General features: G+C 41.4%; 1 protein-coding gene across 1 annotated transcript in view; it reads right to left on the bottom strand.

The window, feature by feature from the left end:
* The window catches only part of RRAS2 (RAS related 2), a 41,896-nt gene that overhangs the window by 8,691 nt on the left and 13,164 nt on the right, over positions 1-20,041 (bottom strand). Inside the window, exons 2-4 of the mRNA XM_064425427.1 lie at positions 2,525-2,612; positions 1,958-2,060; positions 462-570 (exon numbers count right to left, since the gene is read on the bottom strand). Of these exons, the coding sequence (XP_064281497.1) occupies positions 462-570; positions 1,958-2,060; positions 2,525-2,612 (300 nt within the window). The remainder of the gene's footprint in view (positions 1-461; positions 571-1,957; positions 2,061-2,524; positions 2,613-20,041) is intronic.

The following is a 20,041-nucleotide window of genomic DNA, read 5'->3' as shown; positions in this document are numbered from 1 at the left end:
TGCAGAAGATGAGTGGCCAAAGAGAGAACAGTGAATAACTACTAATTTATACATAATAGCAGTGAAAGGTAAAAGCAAGAGCACTGCAGACTAAGGATGGCTGGAGTCAGTGTTGGAATGCACTCTGCTGGCACAGTGCAGCAGTGAGTAACAGAACTGAGGAATTAGACACGTTCATGCCTGAGTAATCAAGTCATGACAGAAAGCTCTCAGCTCTGAATAGACTTGGTCTCAACATAACCCCACTGAGTCAGACAGAAGATGTGCTGTGTATGGAATGCCACCATGCTTCTAAGGTTCTTCAAGCACAGAAACTGAGTGGAGTTTCTTGCATTCAATTAGTTTGTATGATAGGACTTTTTTCATTTGTTTGTTCCCATTCTGAAAGGAAGTTTAGTTTTGGGGGGGAAAACTGAATTTTCTGGAAGAAAGTGAGCAGAAACTAAGAGCAAATTAATTACCTGTCTTTGGTGGTCCAGATCTGCTTTATTACCAACAAGAATCATTGGAAACTCATCGCGATCTTTCACTCTAAGAATCTGTCGCTGAAACTTATAGATTTCTTCAAAGCTGTGAAAGAACACAAGGAGAGCATCAGTGCAATAATTCACAGATTCTCAGGTTCTGAAAAAGTTCAGAAATCATGAGTCACAGACTGGGATTTGCCCTGCCATGACACACAAGCACAGACAGCTGCAGGCACTCCAGAGTCACAGGATGATCAGTTAGAGAACCATTCAACACTCAAACCAAAAAAATCCCCAAGTGAGCAGTGTCCTCTGCACTGGGCTGAGGTGGGGCTGCGGGGTGAGCAAAACACTGACTGTGTCTCAGTCCATAGAGACCCAGGGCCAGTGTGCTGCAGGGAATCAAGCAACCACAGTCCATTCTACAAACACTGACTCTGGAGTTCTACTCCATCTAGAATATTCAAACTACAGCATAGAGACCCTGGTGATCAATATTTCAGCTGGCAACTTCCAGAGCTACTTCTATGAATTTTGGGGGAAGCTATCAAAGCTGGAAAGTTTTGTTTTGTCAAGCACAGGAAAATGGCAAGGCTAAATGAGCAGAAAGCTTTCCAGTTACCAACTAAATTAAATCAGGTGCTGATGCTTTTCAAGCATAAGGAATATTCCAGCAGTGTTTAAGGAAAGGTTAGCAGAGCAGAAAACTTCTTCCAGGATGGTATGCTAAACAAGTTAATTCTGGCCTAAGGAAGGATTTTTGGAGAAGAAATAAATAAATCACTGCTTTCAAGTAAACACTGTTAAAGCTACATCACTAGACTACACAAGGTCTTTCAGCACAGACATTTGCAGACCATCACATACCCTCTGTAGCCTTCTAGACATATAGCCTAAAGGCATTTACACCTAATTTGCCAGCTAAAGTTTAAGAGCAAGATGATCACCAGTAAAAAAGTCACATTGAAAAGAACTAGGTAGCCAGACACCTAATGCAAAGGTAACTAGAAGGGATGTATGTCACTAAGCATTGCTCTCCCTGAGCTTCTAAGATGTTTCATCTGCATTCTGCAGCCATTCAGTCAATGCACAGGAGTAAACAGAGGGACCTCTGCCTGCAAAGAGTGCAGGCACATACCCTATACCCACCCAGAAACCCAGAGCCAGCTACTTGATGCTGCACATGGCAAAGGGATATTCCTAAGAACTGACTGAACACCAGACAATCCCAGGAAAATGGTATTCTGGACTGTAATAAAGTTCTTGAATACAGATGTTATTTTTTTGTGTATGCTTCCAAGTCATCTGTTGAAACAAACAGACACTTTCAAAGTGATTGGTTCAAAGCTCGTCTTCTTCAGTGCTGAAAGAGCATCACACCTTGCACCTAACAGTGAACACACAATGTTTTGTTTACTTCATTTAAGGATCATGTGCAATTTAAAAATAATTAAAACTTGTTTGTTTTAATAACTTGACCTCAGGCTTACCTTCCTCTATCTGTGACTGAGAAAACAAGCAGAAAGCCCTCCCCTGTCCTCATGTACTGCTCACGCATGGCTCCAAATTCTTCTTGTCCTGCTGTATCCAGAACTGAACGAAAGCAAAAATATGGATTACTACATTTCATGTTCTCTCAGACTGAAAAAAGAATCCTGACAAGATATTGTGAGAGTCTCTCCTGTGCATCATAGCCAAGCTGAAACCACTTTTCTCAGATATTACTGGATATTTTTCTAATATTCCAAACAAGTTCTTGCACTGATTGAACAATTCAAGACCTACCAAATTAACTGAAACAACAAAACACTTGAAGACTTCTGCTAATTCCTGACCATCTGAAACAGATGGAAAACACTCAGAGATACGTGGGGATGGGGATTGTTGCTTTATTCTTAAAGAAATCTCCAACTTGCAAGAACTGAAATTTTTAAAGCAAACCATTTTTACTGCACTTGGGAGAGGCATCACAGAGGTGTGTTTTCCATGCCACCATGTCACCCAGATAACTCCTGGGAATAAAAAAATTCCTAATCCTAGTTTTGTGGGCTACTTACTGTCCAAGCGTGCGGCTCTCTCGTCTATCACACATTGCTTGGTGTAGGAGTCCTCAATGGTTGGGTCATAATCCGTCACAAAGTAGGACTGCAGAGAAGAAAACAAGTTTGTCTCTTAGACAAGCACACAGGGGCTAAAACTGGACACTTGACAGCATAAGGAAGGCGAGTGTGTTTATTCATGTACAACCATTTGGTTCTTCATCCAAAGATATCCAGTAATGGTTTTGCTATTCCTAGTAAATGCTCATAAATTGTGGAGATTACCAGCAGAGTCACTGAGTTAACTGGATTCCCACAGCCTTTCTAACATTTTCTAGACATTAGTGGTAACTCCTAGGATTTGTCAGAAATCCCTAGAAATTTTCAGTTTCTATGGACTTCTAAGGTCTCTTCTAATTTCTCTGAATTTCTGGTAAGGTTTAGAAGTTCTTGGAAATTCTCAAGCTTACAAGACTTCCTCTCCCGATCCCAGATCCAGAGATTTCTAGGAAGTGCCAGGACTTTCTCAGCTGTTTCTAGAATTCCTTAGCAGTTTTAGAACAATTTCTAGCAACAGCACAAGTAACAGTTTGTTAGCTGAAAGAAGTTTGTTGGAACATCCTTGTTCCCAGGATTTCTCTCCTGGTTTTAATGACTTTAACCACTCACATCACCAGACAGAAAACACCTAAAAGCAGAATAAGCCATGAAATGCCTGTGCCACCCATGGCCTAAGCACAAGGCTGCACCAGACACTGCCAGGCTGTTCCTTATCACCCAGACTGCAGAGCAAAGCACGTTCTGGTACATTTCTCTAGAGACTGGGTGATCTGGTACTGAATACTGGGATAACAACACCATCAGAAGACAAGTTTAGCATTCAAATTATGAACTTTTAGCTTGCATGCAGTCATAGTAAAGTTAACTTCACATAAAACTGAAGAAATCACATTGGCATAACAAATCTGAACCCTGATCAAATTCCTTCCCATCTATGCTCCCAGCAGGCACTCAGTGCAGAACTGCAGGTGTACCATGTGTACATTATTCAGTTCTGTAAACCAGCAAGGAATAAGGAATGTTTTGAAACTACACATTGGCTCCTAAGAAGAAAAAAAAAAAAAGTAGGGGGCTTTGCTGAAGCACCTTTCCCATCACTCAAAGATACCAACAAGACAACACTCTGCTCCTCTAAACTTACCAAAATCAAGTTAACAGATGTCACAGTTGGGAGAAAAAAAAAAAAAGGGAGGAGAAAAAATAAGAACTGAAATCACAGCACTAGCCCACTAACCTTCTCCAGACACACCACTGTCAGTGCAGAACACAGTTAACTGTGTTCCTTGCAGATAATTTCTGTGACTGTACTTGCTCAGGTCAGGGGAGGAGCTGCTCATGAGGACAGCCTGCAGGACACTGTCCTGACTGCCCCCAGCTGACCCCACCACTCGGGCATGGCCCTGCCAGGTTTAGCAGCATTCAGGACAGGGGTTCCCCAGCAGAGCTCACGGGCTGAGCTGCAGCTCCCATTCTGGGAGCAGCACATCACCAGCTGTGGCACACTCGGCCAGCTGTGGGTGCTATATATAACCTGTGCTCATTACCACAGCCATCATGCAGTTGGCTGCAGGAGGAGTTTGTGCAGGCTGCTGTTGATCTGTTCATTCAGAGCTGGCACCACACTAAAAACCTGCTGCCCCCAGAGCAGAGACCCTGAGCAGCTCCTTTGCATTTCAAGCAGACATCAGTGTCCTCTCAGGATACACCTACACAGCAGTCACAGCCTTTCTGCATTGGTGCACCCAGGCTGAACAGTCATCCTGCTTCAACCCCACCCACACCAATCAAAACAAACAAAAAAAACCCCACTAACAAACCCTGTACCACTAAAAAAATTCCAGTAAACCAACAGGGATAGAATCCTAAATGCAACACACAGCCAAAGTGCCTATCTATAGGCAGCAGAACACTCACCTCAGAACAAGAAGCTCTTTCAACTACAACTCATCCCTTTACCTTGCTTCCCTTTAAGATTTAAAGAGGGAAAAAATTCAGCCTTCAAAACTGTCCTCTATCTTTTCTTTTGCCTGTATCCATGACTCAAAACGTGCTATCCAGGAGCTTAGGAAGAGACTTTGAGGAATGGATTTACACAAATAAGGTCTCACTTCTCCTGTGGCCTTTAACAAACCTTGAAAGATGGATGAGAAACTTATGTGAAACTTATATTTATCCATACAGATGGATAAATAAAATCACTTACAGAATCTGACATTAAAGGGATGATCACAAGGAAGGGAATTTAAGTCCTATGTTTCACTAAGGAAACAGAAAGTGATATTTATAAAAAAGCATTAGGTTACTAAACCATAGAAGATAAAGCCTGCACTCTGAAATTACTCCCTATCCCTCTCAGCTTCAGCTTTCATTCCTCCATCCTGCAGAATTCAAAGTTACTGTCTGAACCTTTACATCTACAAAATGGTAAAGGACATCAGCTTTTAAATAAAAAGGGAGATTTTGAAATCAATTTATTTTGCTTTCATGAGTCAATGTTAGTAGAACACCTAAAGCAGCACGTTTCTATCCAGCAAGGGCAGTATTTTTCAGTAAAAGAGTTCAGAAAAAGAAAGCCATAATGATCTCAGATGGATTCTTCTTATTTTCCTCATTATCTGTCCAAGGGCCAACAACTACAGCATGTTCTGTAATCTGCAGGGCATTTCTGTGATTCCCTCCACCCTTTTCAGTTTTTTTTTTTTAATTAAAAAACCCCAGCTATACACAAAACAAGAGTGCAAGACTAGGTACTGAAACATGGAACATGGTTCCTCCCTCAAAAAGGGAAGCAAGATTAAGTCACCCTGATCCAGCATCCACCACATGTCAAATTCAGAACAAGCAGATGCCACAGATCCCCCATGTAACAATTGCTCTTACAAGTATTTTCTTCCCTCCCATGGAGCTGCCAAATCTGCTGTCACAGCCACTACAGGAGAGGTTTGCAAGGCAATTAGTGCTGTGGTTTACCTCCAGGCACTGGGCAAGGCTTATGTGCCTGAAACAGCTGCTGGTTTTGAAGGAGCCTTCCCAAATTGCAGTGGGACTGTGTGCTGCAGGACACACAACAACCACAGCTTGCAGGCCTTCTTCAGTCTGGGCTGATTTACAAAAAATAGATTAGCAGACACAGTTTTCACCACTTTGAGCAGAAATGGACCTTCCTGCTGCTGTTCAGGCAGTGTTTAAAGAATTAAGGCATGGCAGAGCATATCCTGAAGTGTCCCATGAGGCCATCCCTTCTCTTCTGAATGCCCTTTGGGCAAGGTGCCTGCTCACCCAGCAAGCCCAAGACCCAGTGAATAACTGTGTAGAGGTCAAGGAGTTTGTGGCAGAACTGCTTAAAAGCCTAAGAGGAGCCCAATTCCAGCAGACACAAACCACTGACAACCCACTGGTTTCAAAGTGGTGCCAAGTCTAGACAAACCAGAGGAGCAAGCACATCCCAGAGTGCTGGAATACCCAGGCCTGCCTAGTGCTGGGTGTTTTATGAAAGCTGTGCAAGCCCCAACACCTCAGAGCAGCCACCCTGCCAGGCTACAGGGCTACAGCAGTCCCAGGAAGGACAGCAGGAGCCTGGGATGAGAGCTGGCATGGAACACAGGGCACGGCTCTCGAGGGTGTCAGATCCCCTCTTCCAGGAGCCATTGAGTTTCTCTGACAAATCCAAAGAGCCACGGCTCATTCATCTGGCTCCACTGCAGCTGGCCACTGCCTGCAGGAAATAATTAGAAGCAGTTACATTTCTTCTGAGGAGATAGTAACTTGAACAGGCTCCCCTGTTACACCACTCCCTTAATCACCAGCAAAATCAAAGCTCTTTCCACCAGTCTCCTAGAAGGGAAACGAGAAGTTGAGCCCAGTAGTCTCATCAACCATTCAATTTACCCAGAATATTATGCAACAGGTTTTCTAGGTTTTCTCTTTCTAAGACTGCTGAGGCAATCAAGCCCAGAGATAGGAAAGCCTGCTGCCAAGGACTTTTGCAAAGGGGAAAAAAAACCCCAAAAGAGCATAAAAATCCCCATTGCCACACTACCTACATCACTCAGAGCTAGGGAATCCACCACTGAAATCCCTTCTTATGTACACACTCGTCATCTTAAAATGCATTTCAAATGATCTGACTTTCACAGGAGTTTCTACTTGCAGTGCATGGAAACAATGACATTATACAGAATACTGCTCTAGCAGTGTTTGTTTTAGGCAACAGCAATCCCTAAATCAGTGTTTCAATCAGGTCGTTTGGTAAGGAGAAGATATGAAAACCTGCTCTTAAGTTTATCCTCTTCCTCCATTTATTTCTTGCCTTTAATACACATAAAGAAATTCCTCCATTAGCTGACAAGCTTGAGTCCCACTCCATAAATTAATAAAAATGACTAAGTAAAGACACCCTTGATAGAAAACCTCAGAGCCAATTCACAGTTCTTACACTGCTTTTCACATTTACCCTTCATAAAGTAATAAACAGTCCACAAAATGAAAAGTCAGGAGATAACCTTCTTTTGCACTTTTATGTTTTAGGGTGGGAGAGAAGTAGGATGTTGTTGACAGGAAGCTGCCTCTCTAAGCTGCAGTGCAGAGGCTGCCTGCAGAGCATTCCTCCCTTTCCCTTTACACCAAGCTGGAAGGCCATGCAATGAAAGGCAGCCCAGCACAGTGAGAGCACACCACCACTATGAGTAAGTTAAAGGAGAGGTACATGCCAAAATATATATTCATCCTTGCTGTCTCTATAATCTCCCTCTGTATTTACTAAACATACACATAATGTTTCAAAGAGCCACTGGTTGGTTATTTAAATTTTTTCCACATGTTTTAAGTTTTTGGTTCAAACCCAGTAAAGGCAAGGAAATAGAAGGGTTTCCACCCTCCAGCCACAGTTATAGATCAGCACTGGATTTAAATAAGCATCTGCAATTTGAGCACTGCAAACAGCCCAAAAATCCTCCCTAGCTATAATTTTTATGCTAGAACTTAAAACAAATATGTGTAGCATCCACCAACACCAAAGTTTTAACTTTAGACTTGAATACATTCCCAGATACCAATGAATGTGAGATCCCAAGACATTCCTGTGCTGGGCTCCTTGACAGAGTATTTCTTCTGGTAGTCTCTCCTTTACCTATCACCTTTTCTCTAGGTTTTACCTCATTTCCCCTGGACTTCACCAAGAGCACACCTGCTCTTGACCCACTCAACCAATGTGAAGCCTGATTCATCCCCTGCACTGCCAGGTCTTCACCGTGGGCATACAACAAACAGCTGCACCAGCTACATCCCTACACACCAATCATACTGATCACATCAGAAATATTTAACCCAGAAAGACAGACACCCAAGTTCTCTTCATTTAAATGAGTATTACCAGCATGTGTTCCAAGCCATAGACAAAGCCAGTGCCACAGGTTAAGACCAGAGCTCCAGTGCCACAGCCAGTAGGGCCAAAAGTGGACACCTTTCTCTTTGAGGTACTTGGCTACACCGTAAAAGCCTTCCCAGACCATGAATTAAGATCTAAATGACTGACAGCATAACTCACTTTGCAACTTCCATTGTTTTCCCTCCCATGACATCTTATAGCCTCTGCCATCAACTCTTCTACCCAAGAGTGGCAGAGCAGCCAAGTCTGTACCAAAGTGACCCCAGTGACACACTGTGCCCTCCTCCAGCTTGCAAAGGAAGTGAGATACCATTTCTAGGAGTTCTAATCTATGTTCCTGTCTCTGGAGGAGGAGGAAGCAGACAGGTCCTATGTCACCACAGGCAAGTTGCTAGAGGATGGGTGACAGTAACCTGTCACCTTGCCCAAGCACAGTGCTGCCCTGGTCCAGAGCTAACCTGCCCAGCAGAAGGGGCAAACAGCTCAGGGACCCTGCACCTCAAGGGATTAAAAGAACCTCCTTTCACAGCACAAAGGAGAGGTCACTCCTCTAGAGCACATGAGTTGGCTGGCTAGAAAACAAGGAAAACATGCAGTAAAAAAACCCTGACTTCCAGAAGCAAACATAAACCCAGACTGCATTCCAGAATAAAGGAACAGACAGAGCAAAACACACAAATTTAGCATTTTGCAGAGCCCCAAGCACTTGGGTCACAGAAAAACCCAAACAAACTAAAAGCACACCACTAATCAGAGAGTCTCTGACAAGCTTGTTCCAATAGCAAACACACACCTCCCCAAGAGCAGGTGCTTCACTAGGACCCACTGTTTCCAGACAGGTTTGATTGGTTGGTGCTGGAAAAGCAGGAGGTGGATGCTGTTGGTGTTGATGACAGGTTTGCCACCTCTGCAAAGGTTTTGTGCAGTGCCCAAAGCAGTACCAGAAAAGGACTGCAGGAGGTACCCACAGGAACCCAGCACCACTTCAAAAACAAATGCTCAGGACTGCACTCAGCAGGCCTTGCAGAATGAGGGCAAATATTTTGGTGTTGAATGTTGGGAGAATAGGAGACCAAAGGTCTAGAATTATCCTGATAAAGGCCAGACTAAAGAAACAATGATTAGAAAACTGCCTCATGCTACAGAAGGCTAAGTGTGCCATCATCCAATCATCCCTTATTCCTACAAACCTTTAAGAGGTTCTTTCTTTTAATTATACAAACAGTAAGAGCACCCATTCCTTTCTTCCAAGAAATATAAATTAAAAGACAGTCAGTGCTTGCAAGTAATCAATGATGCTTCCCTCAATTTGCACTACTTCCCACTGCCCTAATGTGTACTGTCAGCATTGTTATGGCTGTCCAGGGAAACAGATGTCATCTGTAACTTCAATTACTGCCATTACCCAGTGATGTGAAACACTTCATTTCATGAAGTCACAAATACAGAAGAGGATTAAGCTGAAGGAAGTTATAGTGAAAGAAAGATGACATGAGGCATGTACAAGCTATGCCCTTTGGAAAATCATACACAAGCTGAAATTTTTTATTTGTTCCTGAAAAAATAGCAACATACATATATATAATACCAAACTATGATTAAGTACATGCTTAATCAAACATTAACAGTTCTATTAAAGAAGAAAATAATAATGGAAAATGCAAAGTTGTTGTATAAGCCGTGGCAGCCTTAGAGTACATCCATTAGATTACTCCCCTGCCAACATACAACTGGAAGACAGGAGAGAGTAGGATACAGAAATAAACACTTGACTTGGTTACGTAAAGGTAAGTCTTCTCCTTAAAATCTTTGTGTAGCGCAAGGATTGTCAAAAGCTGTGCTTAGCCTGGAAACACTAAAAGTGTGAGTCCTATTACACACCACAGACTCTTCTGTCGCTCTCCCTCCATGGACACTGATTACTGAGGGAGCACGTCAAAAAAAGAAAACTTCTAAGAAAACTCTGTTCAGTGCATGGGCATACTTAAGACACACAGCTAAATATAACATGGCTCTCTTCTGTATGGGCTTGGTTCTGCTCACTACCCGGAATACCTAACAACAAAACTGGTTTTGCATCCCTCACAGGTGTGGAGAGATGAGCTAGGATGGGGGGAAGGGGCATGGAAGGTAAAGTATCTTCAGTTTGAATGTTAATACATAAATCTGACTATGCACCTTTAATTTTTGCATTTCCTAAATCAACATTTGGATGTTGCGTCCATTAACACACATTTCCAGTGATACTTCTCCAGATAGCTGTATGCTAGCAAGTTTCAGATTTCATCCAAAGTTAAGTAGGACTGACTTGTGTGACAGATTTAAAAGCCAGATTGGTTCTGGAGCATCAGCTTATTCTGCAGTCAAGTAGTGGACCAAGACTCAGGAATATGAAAGACTGAAATCAAACTGACTTTTGTGCACTGACAGGGAACATCCATCAGCTCTTACACATTTCAACACGCCTAAAAAGCTGTCTGCTAGTTTTTGCCCTTCGCCTAACTGCTACTTAAAAAACAGCTTTACCTTCTCCAACCCCACCCTTTTTTTTTCCCCCTGGCACCTAAGGCATGGCTGGCAAAATAGCTTGGGTTTAGAGGTAGAAATCTGGAGAGTGTAACTGCTAAAGAGATAATTACTAGATCCAGTGAAAAAAAAATAAACCCAGCTACAGTAGATTTGCTTGGGGAAAAGAAAGTGTCTTTGCCACTTTGACTAAAACAGCCTTCCAGTGCACGCTCAAATCATAGAACTGAATGATTTTTCTGTCAAGAAAATTTATTGAAAATGAATAATATTCCAGAATATTCATTCTTGAATGAATAATTCAAGAATAATTATTAAAACTATTTTTCTGAAAAGTTACGTGCCCTTTTGCTAACATACTGCCAAGCTTAAACACATCACCAGATGCCAGTACAGTCTCAACTTGAGGACCTTAAATGCCTTTTCCAATCTAAGATTCTAAGATTCAAATTATGGGTGCTGGCTACATGAACATCATGTGAATACTGATGAGAGTGGGTTTTCTTTTCATACATGTTCTGCAGTGCACGTGAACACCTTTTAAAATATTAACTTCCTTAAAAAACAGCAGGTTGATACTTTTTAAAGACAGCTTCCACCTTTTAAACTCAAACTGAATCTGCACTGTGCTTAGGTGTCCTTTCAGTTCCCAGCTTACAGCTCTCCCCGTGGGACAGCAACTTGGTATTAACAACTCACCAGCCTGTGAACATTTCCCTCCAATTTATAATTCTCAAAAATCAAACCACACCAAACACACGCACTCAGACACCTGGTTTAGGCAATATGTGCACTAAACTTTGGCCTCTGGAGTACTTCCCAGTGGTGCAGTTTTCATTGCTCAAGATCAGAGAAGGTGCACTTTCACTGTCTGAGAAGGCTTCTTTGTAATGCCTTCAGTTAATGCCCTTTAATGCCAGTAAGAACCTACAGAGCTCTTTGAAGGCAGCTCTGCAATTTCTCAAGTTGAAACACGTCTGACTGTAAAGCATATTCTATACTGCAAGCTTAGTTGAGCCTTGATTTAATTTAATTTCATTTTTTGTTTTACAGTAAATATGTGTAGGAACTATGGACACACCAGGTACTTCATCTTCCTCATCTTAACCACTTGTAATTCAAGGAATGTTGAAAACATTCAAGACCCGCCATCTTTTCATCCAAGTTTTATCACGTTTAGATAACTTTCAAACTAGGAGTTCACACAAGCTCTTCATGATGAACTCAAGGTTTTTCTCAAGAGAGCAGTGATTTTTTTAAAAAAGTACTTACCTGATTTTAGGACTGTGTATAACCAGACTACAGCTGCAAGAGAAAAAGTAAGGTTGCTTCAAAAATCCCCTGGTGAGGCAAAAGTAATAGAATACTTTTTCCTCATACACATGAAATCATTAGAACTCCTCAAGACATGCAGTGTAAATAAGAGATTTTGGTTTATAAACTAAGTACAGTAACTGGAGAAGACTTAGTCAATTAAAATCTCTCTTCACTTCTGTAATTTAGATGTAACTATACCACAGTCAGCAACAGGCTCCAGCTGAGTGGCTCCAAGGAGATCCATGTTTAGGGCATTTCCAGTCTATTAACAAAGAAGCCACTTCATAACCCTGATCAACTTGGACTTTTCAGATTGTCTAGCTTAGGTTATGGACATTTGGAGCCAGACAATTATATTAATTAAATTAATTAAAGTAAGAAGTTTTTCTAGCCCAACAAGCCAGTGAAACAAAGCTGCACTCCAGCTCTAACCCCTATTTCACATTTTAAGCACCTGAAAATGTTTGATCACTGGGACTCCACAGCAAGCCAAGATCAAAACTTTCTGAAGTTAACACCTTTCTTATTCTGACTCCATTCATCAGAAAGAGTCAGGTAGAAAGCCTGGGGAAGGTAAATTCTCCACATTCTTCCTCTTAAAGCATTTGTTAAACATGGAGATACAATCAGGTTGACTAGCCCACTAAACCCAGAGCCTACACTTTTCTAGAATGAGTCAAGCTAGAATTAAATATTTATAAGATAGTATTTCATTCTACAATTAAACTACAGCAACTTCCTAATGAAAGAGGGAGGTTTTATCATCCCCAGTCCTGACATTCCACTGTAATTCCCTGCTGCCTTCAGGATGATCAAGAGATCAAAAAGTTCAAATTGCCACATAAAAATTATAAAAATCCCTCATCCAAATAAATATTAGCAATGCAAACCACATTTGTATGTCCAGGCACCTTAATAAAGTTCACATAATATCACCTAGAGACACCTTTTGACCCAACTTTAATATATTAAATTACTTTATTAATACACAATTTGCTCAAATATGTAAATGCCAAAGAGGGACTGAATCCAAAGAATGAAAGCTTCCAGAAGTTTTGATCATACCACTTGCTCCGCTGGGAAACAAAAACCTTGAAATGACTCTTTCAGACCCAGTAACACATTTTATTTACACTGCCAGATCATTGTAAACATTGATAGCAATGCACTAGTTCCTGTCCTGTAGGGTTTTTTCTATTACCAGTAAATTCCATGGAATTTTTCAACACCAGCTTGGACAATATCCAACACACTAACACTTAGTTTCATTAGCAAAGTCTGGAGTGCTTTATTTTTCAAAGATTTGTTGACTGATCATTAAAAGCTAATTATTTAGGAAAAAGCTATAAAATAGCACTTCTATCTAATAAGAACTATTGCTTCAAGAAGATAAGCACAGCTCTAATAGCTTTATTTGCCCAAATTACATATTTATTCAACTCCAACCTTTTGGCCTTAGATTAGACTGTCTAGACTAATTTTGCAGACTACAGACAATTACTATTATCTTTAAGTTTGGAAAGTGTCATAACCAGAAGTGTCAAGAATGCTGAAATTACAGCTGTGTAAGTGTTATTTAGCCATCTATTTTCATTAGCAAGGCTAATAATTACTAGCCTTTCCCCCAGATCCTCACCCAACTCAGTGAAACACTAGCAGTTATCCTGGAGCATGACAATTTTAAATGATAATGAAATAATTGGTTGCCTACACATGAAATAATGGACTCCTTCAAAGTGTGTTAATCATTCAGGAGTGCCAGCATCAGAGGCTGCATGACACATATATTATAATGGCAAGATGTGCTGCAAAATTAATTAAAATAAAACCACACTGGGTAACTTTCCTTTAGAAAAGGGTGTCCGAACAGCTTGCAGGTGACAAGCCATCAACAAGAAATTAATGCTAAAAACTCCAACAGCAAAACCATACTAAACACATACTTCTAATATATCAATTTCTAAAGTTTTCCACACACCACAGTGACAGGGCATGAAGCCAGGCTGATTAACCCAAGGCACACTGGTCCCATGCTGCAGGCCCAGCAGCTCAGTGGCCAGGGGTTTTTTGCACATCCATATCAGTCATCACTCACACTGTATTTTAAGATGAATATGTGCTTTCCTCCACCTAAAACCATTTCTCAGAAATTTCTGACTAAGCAGCAAAACCTCAGAAAGAAGGAGAATTTGCAGTGGTCAATAGGTGTTTTTTTTCTATGTCATCTCTACTTTCAGATTTGGCTGCTGAGCCTGGCCAGCACACAGGCTCCCACGGGGACCAGGGGGAAAACAAAGCACTTCACACCACTCACTCCCAACCAGCAAAAAGCTCCATAATCTTCATGTCCCCTCTGCCAAGTGAAGTTTTTCAAGAGATTCAAATTTCACCATCTGATTTTTAACCCAGACACATCAAGGAGAAGCGCTCACAACCTCAGTTTGGGATTTAGAGCCAAAAAACAAATGTCTTAAGAGTATTTTTTTATCGTGGCTCTAACCTAAGGTGTCAGGTTAATGTACCTGATTGTGAGAATGGAAAGGAAGGAAGGGGATCTCTTCCAAGGTGGGGCAGGCTGCGTAAGCCTTTTCTCACTAGGGACAGCATGTTCAGACCTTCCTGGCACTGAAGTCTTTGTTTTGTTCCACTGCTTGGGCACAGTGTTCAACAGGTCTCATTCTGACAGATGGGAAGAAAAAGAACCCAGATCTAGCCATTGTAAACTGTATTTAGCAAAGCAACGTGGTGAGTCACTCCACCTTTGGAACAAGATGGAGAAATCCTACGCCATGTGAGCAGGGAGATCCCCAACACAGATATCTCAGTGATGCAGGCGTGATGCCTGTCAGAAAGCACAAGTATGTTAAACAGAGGCTAGTCCCACAGATGTGTGGACATTACTGCTTCAGAAATAATTGTCCAAATTAATAACACTATCCTCAAAATTCCAGGTTTCTGGAAGAACAAAAGCATAGAAATCAAATACTTGGGGTGCAAGGGCCTGCAGTGCAGACCAGTGTAACTGAAGCAAAGTTTCAGCCAGACAAACCACTTTGGAAAACAGCAATGCAGAGTATTTTCCATAACAGACACCAGGGGAGTACAACGCTTTCCTTTCCAGCCTAATCAGTGCTTGCAGAGAAGTTTAATCTCAATGTCCTTGAAGAATGTCTTCACAGTCTCTCTCACTACCAGCAGCAGCAGATTTCAAGATCAAAGGTTATTACTCCTTCCCATCTGACAACAGCGTAATTCAGCCTGGTTTTCTCATCAAGTGGTGAGGCACAGTACAGCACATGAGGATTGTTTACAACAGGCTGTGTAGCACTTCATTTCTGACTCTTCAGAAGCAAAGCCATGTCTACTGGAACTTCTACATTACAGGCAGACAGCTGAAGTTCTTAGAAGAAACACAAGAGGTAAAAGAGAAAGTTTTATCCTAAATATAAATAAAAACAACAAGGAAACCCAAACCACCAGACTCATGGCTGGGAGGACAATTTATGGCTCCACTCCATGTTTTGCAGCAGCATCCCACAAGTCAACCCAAACACGCTGTCCTGCAGCACCTCCAGACCCTGCACTTCAGGGGCACAAGGTTACTCAGTCAGATCACTTTTAAATCAGCACATTTACACAGTGACACATGAAGCCTATGTGCAACCCTAACTTTGTCTGTGCCCTTCCTTCAGAATCCACACTCCCTTATACTCAGCTGAAGAGTGTCAAACAGGGCAGTACCTATTTTTCCTGAGTTATTTTACAGTGTGCATGAAGTCCCATCAAGATCAGAATCACAGAAAAGCAAGGAGGAGATGCTGTCTGGGCAGAGGATGCTTTCCTGGCAGAAGGTGCATCGATGGCCATCCTTTTGTTCCACCAAGCAAGCTCCACACACAGGCCCACCCCAGCAGCATGGCAGACACGAGCAAAATCATTCACAACTGGAATATTCACTGGGGAGCTTGACAGAGGCAAGTGCTTGAGTAGCATTATCCTCCCAATTAGTCAAGACTTTAAAAGCACAACGTGACCAATATTGTCACAATTCACATACAGGGAAATGCACACACAGTCAAATTCCAGGAACCAGAAACTACAGAGTGGTTTTACCACTGCTGATCCTGACATGAGTATGATTTCATAGCACAGAACTGGTTATAAGCACTGTCTTGCTAAATTAGCTTGTTAGCAGATCTGCAGGGAAATGGAAGAGATCCTAAAGCCCCAGTAAGCACAATTAAAATGCTCTTAGCAGTGCCAGAATTCTCAGCCTCAGCAACTTCAGATGTCAAAGGACTGTCAAATGGAAACACATTTATGTCCTTAAAGGTTATTAAAAATGCTTCTGACTTTAGTAGCCAGTCTACATATTTCAGCAAGCAACTATTTCCATCTAAAAAAAACTTATTTACAGCAAAACATGTGGTTGTACTAAAACCAACCACAGTGTTTCCTCCCATTCGCCTATGCACCTGCGGGTGTAGTACCACTCTTAGTCAGCATCAGCCCACTCATAGGGCAGGGAAACACGTAGAAATCTCAGAGGGAGTTTATTTTTCACTTTGAATTATCACAGACACTGCATGGAATAGAAGAAGATGGAGATAACTAACATTAATTAATATCTGTGGCATTGATGTCAATGTTAAGAATGTTCAAATAAAGACTGGATGAGGCACTTTGTGTCATGGTCTGCGTAATATGGTGGTGATCAAAGGTTGGACCTGATGATTTCAGAGGTCTTTTCCAGTCCAGCTGATTCTGTGGTTGTTACATGAATATTTCACATGACTTTTTGAGTTGGAGGACCCATCCAGTTGGATGTTAATCCTGGCTTTCGCACTTTTAGAGCATTTGTATCTTAAAAGCAAGGATTGTTCCACCTCAGTGAGAATACAATTAACCCTAAAGCACATGTTTTTACAACTAAAGCAAAAAAACAAAACATCTGCTTTAAGGGACCATTCTCATTCCATTAAAACCCAGAGACACAGCACACTCAAGATGCATGTTGGGAGACCTGTTCTAATGTTAAGATCTGCTTCATGCCACAGACTAGTTTTATGTGCAAACACCTACTTTCACATGTCAAAAAGCCACATCTATGATGAACCACATCAAGAAACTCAAGCAAACATTCAGCTGAGGTGCTATACAATCAAACACCACACACAGTCAAGTACTGCTTTTACAGTGTGGCCATTTATGGTAGCAGCAAAGAAGGCAAATGAAAGATAGGAGCAATTGCACACCGAGCACCACCACTCCCCATGGTGGAGCTGATTCTAAGTAACAGATAAAAAAACATGATTTGTATCAAACACCACCTCTACAGGCAATCCAGTTATTTCAGAAACTCACAGCTGGAGCTACAAGCATTTTCTAGAGTCACACAGACCTTAGGATCACTGAAAATCTGTTTAGTATTTTGTTCTCCAAAATCTACTTAGCAGTACATTAGAGCGGGTTCCAAAATAGTTCTCTACCCGTTTGTGAGTGAAGTTCCTCCAAGGGGAAGAGGAGTTTAAAGATCAAATTAAGAGCAAACACTTCCCATTCAGAAGTACATGAACTGCTGAAGGGAAACAATGCCTGATTTCCTTCCAGACCTGGATGCTCAGGCAGAACAGTGGAGACCTTTTCTCATGAAACAACGGTATTGCAAGTCCTTGTGCTCCATACACCAACCCAGCCACACCTGCTGTCACAGCACAACCCTCACACAATCATTCTCCACTCTTGGTTCTGTCATCTAAAGCCTGTAAGCACAGCTTTCCTTAAGTAATTGGGCAAGCAGATTAAAACAGCAAACAGGGCTTTAACATCAAAATGCTCTTCCTACAGTACAGCAGCAAACTCTGTGAAAACTATTCAATGCATCAGAACGTGAGACCACCAAGAGCATGCAATGATCTAGATCTAGAGCATCCCCATTAGATCGAAAAACTTTCTTCACTCTTTCCTTGCTCTTCACCTCATTTTAAAAAACTCTGTGACACCATCTATGCTGCAGGTACACAAATCCTGACAAGATTGTATCTCTAGAATGGAATGCCAAGGTTTAGCAGACCAACCATCAAGAGAGAGGAAAGACCTTTGGCTGAGGGATCTTGCTCTGTGCACATGCTTTGCTTTAGGGAAATGCTCCCTCCTAACTAGAAGAGGACAGAAGCACCATCAGACTACACACAATACATCTCAGCTCCATTCAGGTAAACAAACTTTTTTTTTTTTCTCATCCTTTTGCAAAACTGTAACTTTATGTGCTTATTTAAACAGATTTGAGCCCAGTTTTCTGTTGCCATTTTCCAAGAGCTAAATCTTTGGAGTCACCCAAGTAGGTCCACACAAACCTTCGAAAATAACTTCAAAAAAATTGAACTTGAATAGAGTAAATTCTTCTCTCCCTCGCCTGCTACTCCTATTCTGTATAAAACAATCTAGTATTTTAGCAGGCTTTCAAGATTTAAGGGAAAATAAGGAAGGCACACCACTAAAAATGCAAAGAATTTATTTTCTCCTACAGCATATTCACATTGACCAGTTTATCATCACCACCTCATGAAGACTGGCAGGCTTTGGGATTTTTAGAGTGTTGAAGTTGTGAACTTAAAAACCAAGGGTTCAAATTCAGATACTTCAGTTCAGTAACAGCATATAGTCAAGATCTGCTCCGGGGGTTTCCAGCAAGGTGATTTCCCTTCTGCCCCGTGTGCACTCATTCTTACAAAGAATTTACATAAATTCTCAAATAAACTTGTTTTCTAAACTCACAAGCCAGCCTGCACAGGGCAGCCAGACCACATGATTTTTACTTCATTTCCATTAGAAGATACAGGCTAACTTCTCTATACATTCTTCTTTTACAGATATCAGTTGAGGAGAAAAGCATTATTATCTGAAAAACAGAGGTGCACATCAGATGAAATTAGCTCATGAAAAGCATTAGTAAAACATATTGTCTAAACTACCTACAAGGATGATCAAAGGGAAGAAGGACAAGGGCTGTTGAAAAATAATTTGATCATGCTAGTTGTATTTCTCCACTTCACACAAGCTGGTTCCACTAGCAGCTGCTATCTCTCCCTCTGATTTTATGATTACTAATTTGTAACAAATCTTCAGAGAAGCAAGCTACTTTCATCAAGATAGACACTGTGAACAGCCACTGCCAAAAAGTAACTCTAATTTGTTTTATTTTGCCTTTGAAACCCATGTTAGACCAATATTCTTTAGGCAAAAAGGAAGCTCAGAAAACAGGATACTTTTATGATTTCCACAAACAGCACAGAAACTCTTAGATTTCTCTACAGTCTAGGACCAACTTACAAGGAAGATCCTTTTTGTTTATCATCTCAACATGCCAAATGATACTTACATGCCACAATCAGCCACACAATGTTAGTTTACAGTCTTTCAACTTGACAGGTCCTATAAGACTTTCCAGGAGGGGAGCCAGTACTCCTGAAATGGAACTCTTTGCTGCTCTCACTTGCTTTTTAGTTCTCTCCAAAGCAATCCCTCCATTCCTTACTTTATTTCTGGAGGCCACAGTCCTGCAGAGGCTGATTCCAGAGTTCAGAAGGGACAGCACAAAAAGGCCTTGCAAAGAACAAGAAGAAGGCAATCCAAGAGCTTCTGTAGCATGAAATGCAGCAATTATAAAATCCACAGACAAAAACATTAGAAACAAACAAAATTCAAGTTGTTCTCTCTGTGAGCAAGTTCGCACTGACAGGAAATGAGTAGCTAACAAATAAATTACTCAAGCCCAGTTCAGAACACGTACAGAAGTAAGGGACTCACAGCAAACCAACCAGACTCACTACATATAAGTACTTTTACTAACTCTTAACTCCAACCTCTGCTAACCTGCTGCTAACAGGTTAAGAGCACGTGAAAAAGTGGCTTTACCATGCATCTAGTAGGGAGGACAGCTTAAAACATCCTGCCCTGAAGGCAAGAATACACTCCATCATCTAAAGCCACTTGTTTGCATTAGGAAATTGATCTACAGAGCAACATCTGAATTCAAATTGCAATGTGCAACATTCTGTCCTGGTCTGACAGGCACACATAATGAAGTATCGTGTCAAATAAGTAGAGAGCATCATTATTTGATTGCTTTCTTGAGCAAAGAACTCCTGCAAATGTTTCATTTAAAGGTATAAAGAGGCAGCGGTACAGCAAACGCCATCTAAAAATGTGTGAGCAGTATGCAAAGACCTTCAATTTGTTTACTT

Source organism: Passer domesticus, chromosome 6 (assembly GCF_036417665.1).
Source record: "Passer domesticus isolate bPasDom1 chromosome 6, bPasDom1.hap1, whole genome shotgun sequence".
Lineage (NCBI taxonomy): Eukaryota > Metazoa > Chordata > Aves > Passeriformes > Passeridae > Passer > Passer domesticus.
The sequence above is the reverse complement of the archived record's forward strand: the minus strand, read 5'-3'. Positions and strand labels throughout refer to the sequence as shown.